General features: G+C 37.5%; 1 protein-coding gene across 1 annotated transcript in view; it reads left to right on the top strand.

The window, feature by feature from the left end:
* The window catches only part of Ikzf5 (IKAROS family zinc finger 5), a 22,187-nt gene that overhangs the window by 9,988 nt on the left and 3,500 nt on the right, over positions 1 to 8,699 (top strand). The window contains exons 2-4 of the mRNA XM_031384950.1: positions 4,671 to 4,850; positions 6,996 to 7,178; positions 8,412 to 8,693. Coding sequence (XP_031240810.1) covers positions 4,718 to 4,850; positions 6,996 to 7,178; positions 8,412 to 8,693 — 598 coding nt within the window. The 5' untranslated portion in view covers positions 4,671 to 4,717. The remainder of the gene's footprint in view (positions 1 to 4,670; positions 4,851 to 6,995; positions 7,179 to 8,411; positions 8,694 to 8,699) is intronic.

Below are 8,699 nucleotides of genomic sequence, written 5' to 3'. Positions count from 1 at the left end.
AACAAATTCAGATAAATTGAAATCATGTAACTTTTCTCATTATAATGTAATAAAACTTAAAAAAAAAAGAACAAATTAAGATTAAAGGAGAAAAGAAGATAAATAATAAACAAAAATACATATCAGCTTGGGGTCAGTAAGTATTAGGGGAAATACCAGCCTTGTGTCTGCCATTGTCTGAGGGTATCACTACATTGATATAAAGGATAATGATCTGCAATAGAGGCACAATCAAAGTTGGTCTAGTTCCACTAGGGTTACAAGGTACACTTCATGGCTCAACAGTTAAGAGTACTTATTATGCTTGCAGGACCCACACTTAGTTTCTAGCACCCACATAGTGGCTCACAACTACCTACAACTCTATACCCTGGTCACCTTCTTATAAAGTTTGTGAGGTTTTTGCAAATTGAGAAATGTGCTTTAGTGAAAGTCCCTCATTTGTTAACCTCTGCCATTTAAAAACTTGGGCCAGGGACTAAAGAGATGGCTGCTACTATTACAGAGGACCTCTGCGGCTCATAGCCACTTGTAACTCCAGTTACAGGGGAACTGATGTCCTGTTTTGGACCCAGTGGGCATAACACAAACATGGTGTATACATGCACACAAGTAAAAATAAATCTTAAAGAGAAAAGAGCCAAGAGTTCAGGTATTCTTGGAGAAGAAAAACAAAACTGATAGAGACATATTACCAAGGCAACAAAGACTTGTTGAGAGTAAATTTGACTGTAAGAATAGACAGGCTTCGTGGAATAGAATAGAGAATTCAGAGATAAACTTCCATGAATATAATTACCTAATTCAGAAAGGCAATCCTGGGGTGTGTTGGGAAAGCTGATCTGTTAAATGCATATAACTGGGACAATTAGATATTTTCTTGAAAAAATATTCTTTTGACTCTTGTTTTATATCAGTCACAAAACTAAAGTCTGGAAAAAATATGAAAGGTGAAAAATGTTTTTCAAGGAAATATTAAGGTCTGTATTCAAGTAAGATGGAGGCATGGTTATTCTAAATAGGACACAGATAGTTATAAAATGTAAAAAGGAAAAATGGGTAAATTGGGTTATATTAAAATTTTATCTTCAGGAAGCTGGAGAGATGGCTCAACAGTTAAGAGTACTTATTATGCTTGCAGAGGGCCCACACTCAGTTTCTAGCACCCACATAGTGGCTCACAACTACCTACAGCTCCATTCCCTGGTCACCTTCTGACCCTGTGGGCACCAGACATATAATTGGTGTATATGCATATATGCAGGAAAATCATTATATATCTAAAATAAAAATGAACCTAAAATTTTTTAAAGCCACAGAATGATGTTATTTTATATTTATCTAAAATTACATATAAAGGAGAAAGGGAGGGAAGTTGAGAGAAAGTGTGTGTGTGTGTGTGTGTGTGTGTGTGTGTGTGTGTGTGTGTGTGTAGTTTCAGTGAAGTTTTGCCATTTGGCTCCCTGGAAGAGCCATAGACTAACACAAATTGCAGAACTAGGCATAAGAAATCTTCCTAAGAGTTGTTGGCCATCAGAGTCCAAGATGGACTGTTGCTCCTGTATTTGGTTATCTCCTAGAGATTAGAAAGTCCTGATTCTAAAGACACCATGCACTTTGATATAGGACTCAGGATTCAATCTAGATCTGACCTGAAAACTTCCTCCCTGGAGACTAGCTTTCTTAAAACCTGAAGGTGCTATGCAGTCTGCCAAGGGAGGAAACAATCAGTAGTCCTACCCAGCTGTGAGACCTATGAACCCCAACAATAGCTAACATGGTATGATATCCCGAAAGGTTCAGTAGTGACAGCCAATTCATGGCAGTAACCAGCAGCTATCTAATAGGACTCAAGGTTCACTCAGAAGGAAGGAAATCATGCCTGGTACTGAAAACCTACCTAACTGCATGGAGGTAGTGAGGCCATGGATCTTAGAAGAGAACCTACTACTGCTGCTTTAGTAAACCAGCATAACTTCCCAACAGCATTCTAAGTACTTATGCTTATACCCACAGGTAAATGTAGCTCTCACTTCTCCTCAAAGAAGTTTCTCTTTTAGTTGATGGAGACCATTGAAAACCACAAGTGGTCAAAATGCAGAAAACAAATGATCATGGGGTCCCCAGCCCTATGAATACATCTACAACGCAATTCTTGCACCGAAAGCTCAGGGACCGACCATCACAGAAGAGTGGGCAGGAAAATCATAAAAGCACGTGGGCAGGAAATGTACTATGAAATTGTATCTCCTAGAAATGAAAGGGAAGCTACACCTATGATATCTCAATATTAGCATGGCTGATAAATATGATATTTAGCATGGCTGTCTAAAGAAGTCCTAAACAATGACAACTCCAGTGTTAAAGTAAAAGGGGTAATTCCCATGAAGTCCATCCCTAGACAAAGAACTGGAGAAATCTAATGACTACTGAGAAAGGGAGAATTAATATCCCTTAGGAATGAGCCCCTTAATTGATTATCCAATACTAAGTTGTGAGCCCTGAAATTATATACATCAAGTAACACAATATGGATTTGGAAACATGAGAGGAATTAGAGAAGAGGAATGGGGGAAATGATGTAGGTATATTTAAATTAGAAAAAAAGTAAAATGAAATCTACTTTTGTTCATAAAGACTGTGGCAACATACAGAGGACATGCACAGGTTGAAGCCAGATGGCATCTCAGGACTCAGAGAGGAAGTGGACACAAGCCCCAATCCCTAACCCAAAGCTATCTCCAATCAATAAACAGAGTCTCATGGGGTATACAAACAACTAAGGACAGAGCAGATGGCCAATACAAATGAGCTCAATGACAGGCTCCTTATCTCTTAAAGTTTAGTCTAGACATTATTTTAATTTATCAATTTTTAATTTTCCTTACATATCTTTTACATATATACTTTGGTTTCCAACCTTGTGCTTTTATGGGATTTCTCTGTGTGTGAACATGTGTGTCTGGATATACATGTGTTTATTGTGCTTTTTGTTGGCTTTTTCTTGTTAATTACTTTTTATTTTACTATTATTTTTTGATGCCTGTTTGTAATCTAAAAAGAGAGAAAGAAAGGGTCTAGAATTGGGTGAGTAGGGAGCTGTGGAGTTGGAGGGGAAATTCTAAACAGAATATATTGTATAAATTTATTTTTAATTAAAAATACCTTAATAATGTTCTGCAGAAGACTTGGAAACAAAGCCTGAAGCATACATTTCTTGTATTCATATATCCCTATGATTACATTTTATAAATTAATTCTTAATTTAAAATATGGATGAAAATTGTATCCAAATGAACTCTGGTTTTGGTCTAGCCTCATTTCCTTTTGATTATTATTTAGTGTTGGTAGTGTTGTGATCTTATATTAGTTGTACTACCACTTGCTTTCAAAAAAGAATCTTACCTCTGCAAGTATCATAGTTCTAATGTTTAAGAATAAATTCTAGGGTATATATTATCTCAAACCCTATTTTAAAAAATAAACAGTCCAAAAAAAGAAATCAACAGGAAATTATAAAGAGAAGATACTTAAAATGCATATATGTAATGAAGGATTTATAGTTAAAATATTATGAAGAATTCTTATCTCTTAGAAAAGGCAATGTATGTGGGAAAACAGTCATCACTTAAAAGAAAAGAATGTAAGTAGCCACTCACATACAACTTCATTAATCATCAATGTATATGAATCAAAATTGGTGTGGTAATGCACATACCCTCCAAAATAGCCACAATGAAAAAGCCAAGTACTGGTGAGAACGTGAGTCAGCTACTCTTACTCGTGTGCTGATAGGAGTATATAATCAGTATAATGACTAAAAAGTTATTTGACATTGCTTAAAGCTGAATCTGCATACACTTCATTTCAGTTCTTCTATAGCCAACCCAAATGTGTAGAGAGGTTTCTGGAAATTTTTTTCCTAAACTCAAATTATTTAATGAGTAATTTTTATCTCAAATGGCTTGCAGTAGGCATGCAAAGATTACTCAATTCTTTATTGCTTAGCCTTTTCTTGAAATCTAGCATGTATATAGAAAAGCTTATAAATCTTAAAGCTTGGTCTATTGGCTAGTCAGAGTGGTGACTCTGGCCATGAACTCAGCACTGATGTGAAGAAAGGAAGACCCTAGAAGCTCCATTTAGGTCCCTTCCAGTGCTAGGCTCTAGCTACTCTAGCAACAGGGCTGCACTGTGTTCGTGTCTGGCACTGGCCTTCAGTATTATCATATACTAACAACCTTTCTCTGGCTCCTAGTGCTCAGGGTTAGGATTGTGAGCTGTCTGCGCTGCTGCATGCAGCTGAAGTCTGCTCATTCTCACTGCTATATTTTAGCCTATTGTGTGGTCATGCTACACCACTTTATATATGGTCCCATTTGAGGGTCATTTTTGTAATTGTCAGGATTTGGCTGTTGCTAGTAAAGTTTTCTCTTTTTCTGCCTTGGTAATTTGTTTTCATTTTCTATAAACTCATTGTAATTATTAAATTTGTTTCTCACTGTTTTCTATATATTTTCTTTATTTTCCAGATAGAGTATAAAGTATGTAAAAACAGCTTTTTTTTTGTTGCTTTATGCAATGTCTTACACAAAATCTTTTTTGTCTATTTTTTTGTACTGTTTTTTTTTTTTAATTATTCATGGGTTCTTTATTTCCTTGTTCCCTAGATATAACAGACTTTCAACTTAAAGAAAGAAAGAAAAAAAGCATCAAGATGGGTGAAAAGAAACCAGAGCCGTTGGACTTTGTAAAAGATTTCCAGGAATACCTGACACAGCAGACGCATCATGTGAACATGATTTCAGGATCAGTTAGTGGAGACAAAGAAGCAGAGACTCTTCAGGGAGGTAGACTTATTTTAATACTATTGAAAAGTTCACATTGGTAAATGTGTTAGTTCCTGTATAGCTCTCCATTCTGTGACCATATCTACTACTGTCTACTCATGTAGATCATTCTTTTCTTTTTCTAGAAAGATACAAGGCATTTTCTCCCTTTTTTTTTAAAGATTTATTTATTTATTTATTTAATGTATGTGAGTACACTGTAGCTGTCTCAGACACACCAGAAGAAGGCATCAGATCCCATTACAGATGGTTGTGAGCCACCATGTGGTTGCTGGGAATTGAACTCAGGACCTCTGGAAGAGCAGTCAGTGCTCCTAACTGCTGAGCCATCTCTCCAGCCCCCCTCCCTTTTTAACATGCAGGCTTCTGCTATGATTTAATGTAGTCTACAGAACTGTTAAAACTGTTCTGTTTCAACTGTTAACTGTTGAAAGGTTAGGGCATCTAAATCCCTTGTCGGTCTGTCCTTCATGTTGTTAGCTGACAGTTAATTCGAGGAACCCAGGGAATTTGTCCATCAGGCAACATGGATTAGACCAGACCCTCAACTAGAGATTTCTTCTCTTCAAGTGAAAGAAGACAAACTAAATTAGATGAAGCAAACATTGGTGAGCCTGCTAGAGATAAAGTTTCTCTAGTTTGTGAATCACATACACTGTTCTTAATCTAGCTCAAGGTCAGCTGAGTACCACCCACAGGCCTCATCTAACTGCTTTCCTTTAGCTTACAATCTGGAAATTACTTTGTACAATTAAAAATTATTGAAAATTATGCAAAAAGAGTGTAATAACACATGCAAATTATATGAAATTTAAATTTTATTGTTCATAAATAAAATTTTACTGGAACACCTGCATGCTTACTTTACATATTTGTAACTTGTTTGTACTATTGGCAGTCACCATCTATTGTATACATTAGGCAAGGGCTGTATTATGAGCTCCATTCACCCTCAGCTAGCTTATTTTCAACATCTGCTTTTCTGGTACAGCAGCAAAGTTGGGTGTTGTGCTAGAGACACACCCACCTGACTTTAAGGATTTACTACCTCAGCCCTGTAGAAAACATCTGCTGACCTCTGACCTAAATCTTGTAAGCCGTGAAGATGCAGGGATTGGCCGCTATGATCAGGGATCACACCCCCCAGAAAGATAAGCACATGTTCCAGCCTGGATCTAGTGATTCGGCCTATCAAAATGTAGAGCATCAGGGTCTTAGGAAGACAGTGGGAGAAAGGGAGACCACAAGCCTGGTCTCTCCACTTGGTTCCTTTTGGACTAATCTGCTGGACTTGCCCAGGCCAGTAAAATTATTTCTGGTGAATGCAGAAGGAAAGGAATAGGGTTTGAGCTGAGCATGTGCGGACTATGTTTCCTGTATCCATGGGTGTAGTTCCTAATTATTGAGTACCTGCTTAAACACCCAAACATTTTAGTTCTGAAATCCATATAGTCTTTACATTCTGAGCTGTCAGATACTTTGTTTCCTTGATGTGCTTGAGTAGAATGTTAAGATCCTAAATGTAACCCAGAATCTAAAACACAAATAACTGACTATAACAGAATATTCGATAATTGTTTGAATTGAGTTAGTGGTTTTTGAACTGTAACAACTGCTAATTAAAGTTGTAGTCATGACCAGTATTTAGACACTTGAGCGTGACTATGAACTCATACTTGAAGAATCTCTCTCTTTTTTAAAAAGGTTTATTTATTTTATGTATATGAGTACACTGTAGTTGTCTTCTGACACACCAGAAGAGGGCATCTGATTCCATTACAGATAGCTGTGAGCCACCATGTGGTTGCTGGGATTTGAACTCAGGACCTCTGGAAGACCAGTCAGTGCTCTTAACCGCTCAGCCATCTCTCTAGCCTGAAGAATCTCTTTATTCTTCTCTTCAAAAGCATGTGAGAGTTGGTAAATATTTATATGTAAATAATTTGAGGTCCTCTTTAGAGGTTCTTAGAGTATAATTCTACTTTTGTATAAACATTGTCCCAGTTTAAGAAATCTGGCTTGTTTTATGAATAAACTTGTGGGAAGGAAACTATCAGTTTGTAAAATATCTTCAACCACTTGAAGTCTAAAATGCTGTACTGAATTGATTCTGAGGTGCATGATTTCTTTTACTTTTGTTTATAGCTGGAACAGATGGTGATCAAAACGGACTTGATCACCCATCTGTTGAAGTTTCCCTGGATGAAAACTCAGGAATGTTAGTAGACGGGTTTGAAAGAACCTTCGATGGGAAGCTCAAGTGCCGGTACTGCAACTATGCCAGCAAAGGAACAGCCCGGCTCATTGAGCATATCAGGATCCACACAGGTATGGAGAAATGGCTGGGGGCCGGGGGCAGGGCGGAATGGGAACATAGTTCTCACTGTTCCAAACAAGGTTCATGAAAGTTTGTTGGATAGTAACTCCATTTTTTTTTTTTTTTTTTTTTTTTTACAAATTAGTGGCTAAAGGAATAACAAATACTGGAAACAGACTCCTTGGAGAGCTTGCTCCTCCTTCCTACCCATTTTTCTGCTTGATCTACATAATCTTTATCTTTCTGCTGTCAGGTTCCAGAGGTTATTACTATAGAAATAGAAAGGCTTGTACAGTTGTAGAGTATAGTTGCTAAACCCAGGACTCTCTTAGCCACCCTTTGGAGTAACTTTCCAAAGTATGCCTTGCCCTCATCCAAGCCCAGGTATCTTTTCTATGTGCTCCATGCCAGTGTGTGCTTCTTTATTACATCATGGTAGCCTGAAAGCTTCCTGAGGGCATCCAAAGGCTATCTTTATACCCCCTAGATCTAACATTAAATCTGGAGCATGCTAGGTGCTCTGTCCTTGTCAGATGAATGATTCTCAAGTCTTACATTCTAAATGATAGTTTTACATATTTGGAGAGTTTGAATTTTAAATAAAATTGGTCTTTCTGAACTAGAATAGGAAAGTGGAGGAGAAGCCTTGGCCCTGGCAATTTCATATTCGAACCAGGAGTTCATTTTGATTTTGAACTTTCTTTTGCAGAGTTAGGGGTTGTTTTTTTTTTTTTTTTCCTTTGAGGAAAACAAAGTATGCCTAGATAGATCTGTGAACATATACTTGGACACATACTGTTGATTAAAAATATTTTTGGGGGTGGTGATTTGAGACAGGGTTTCTGTGTGTAGCCCTGGCCGGCCTTGAACTCACAGAGATCCACTTGCCTCTGCCTCCTAAGTGCTGGGATTAAAGCCATGTGCTGCCACTCCCTGATAAAAATCTTTATATCTCTTTATTATGTGGGGAATAATATTTTTAGTTTTTCCCCAAGTTCCAGTTGAAGCTATAATGGTTTTCATACTAAATAGATTGTAATTATATATCACAAGTTGTTGCTAATGAATTCTTAAGCTTTATTTCAGTTCTTAGGTTTCTTTACAGATCTTTCAAACCTAATATACAAGTATGCATTTCTGCAAAGCACTTTATTTTTATATCAGTTCTCACATGCAATGGACAAACCTGAAAAGTCCTATAAGTGAGCTCCTCCTGCAGTCTCTTCCATGTCTCTCTTACACAGGCGAGAAGCCTCACAGGTGTCACTTATGTCCATTTGCATCTGCTTACGAGCGCCACCTGGAAGCCCACATGCGCTCTCACACTGGGGAAAAACCATACAAATGTGAATTGTGTTCCTTCCGCTGCAGTGACCGAAGTAACCTGTCCCACCATCGAAGGCGCAAACATAAAATGGTACCAATTAAAGGTACCAGGTCTTCCTTAAGCAGCAAGAAAATGTGGGGGGTTTTACAAAAGAAAACAAGCAATCTGGGGTATAGCAGAAGAGCACTAATCAACTTAAGTCCAC

The sequence above is a fragment of the Mastomys coucha genome, unplaced genomic scaffold (genome assembly GCF_008632895.1).
Source record: "Mastomys coucha isolate ucsf_1 unplaced genomic scaffold, UCSF_Mcou_1 pScaffold21, whole genome shotgun sequence".
In the NCBI taxonomy this organism is placed as follows: domain Eukaryota; kingdom Metazoa; phylum Chordata; class Mammalia; order Rodentia; family Muridae; genus Mastomys; species Mastomys coucha.
The sequence above is the reverse complement of the archived record's forward strand: the minus strand, read 5'-3'. Positions and strand labels throughout refer to the sequence as shown.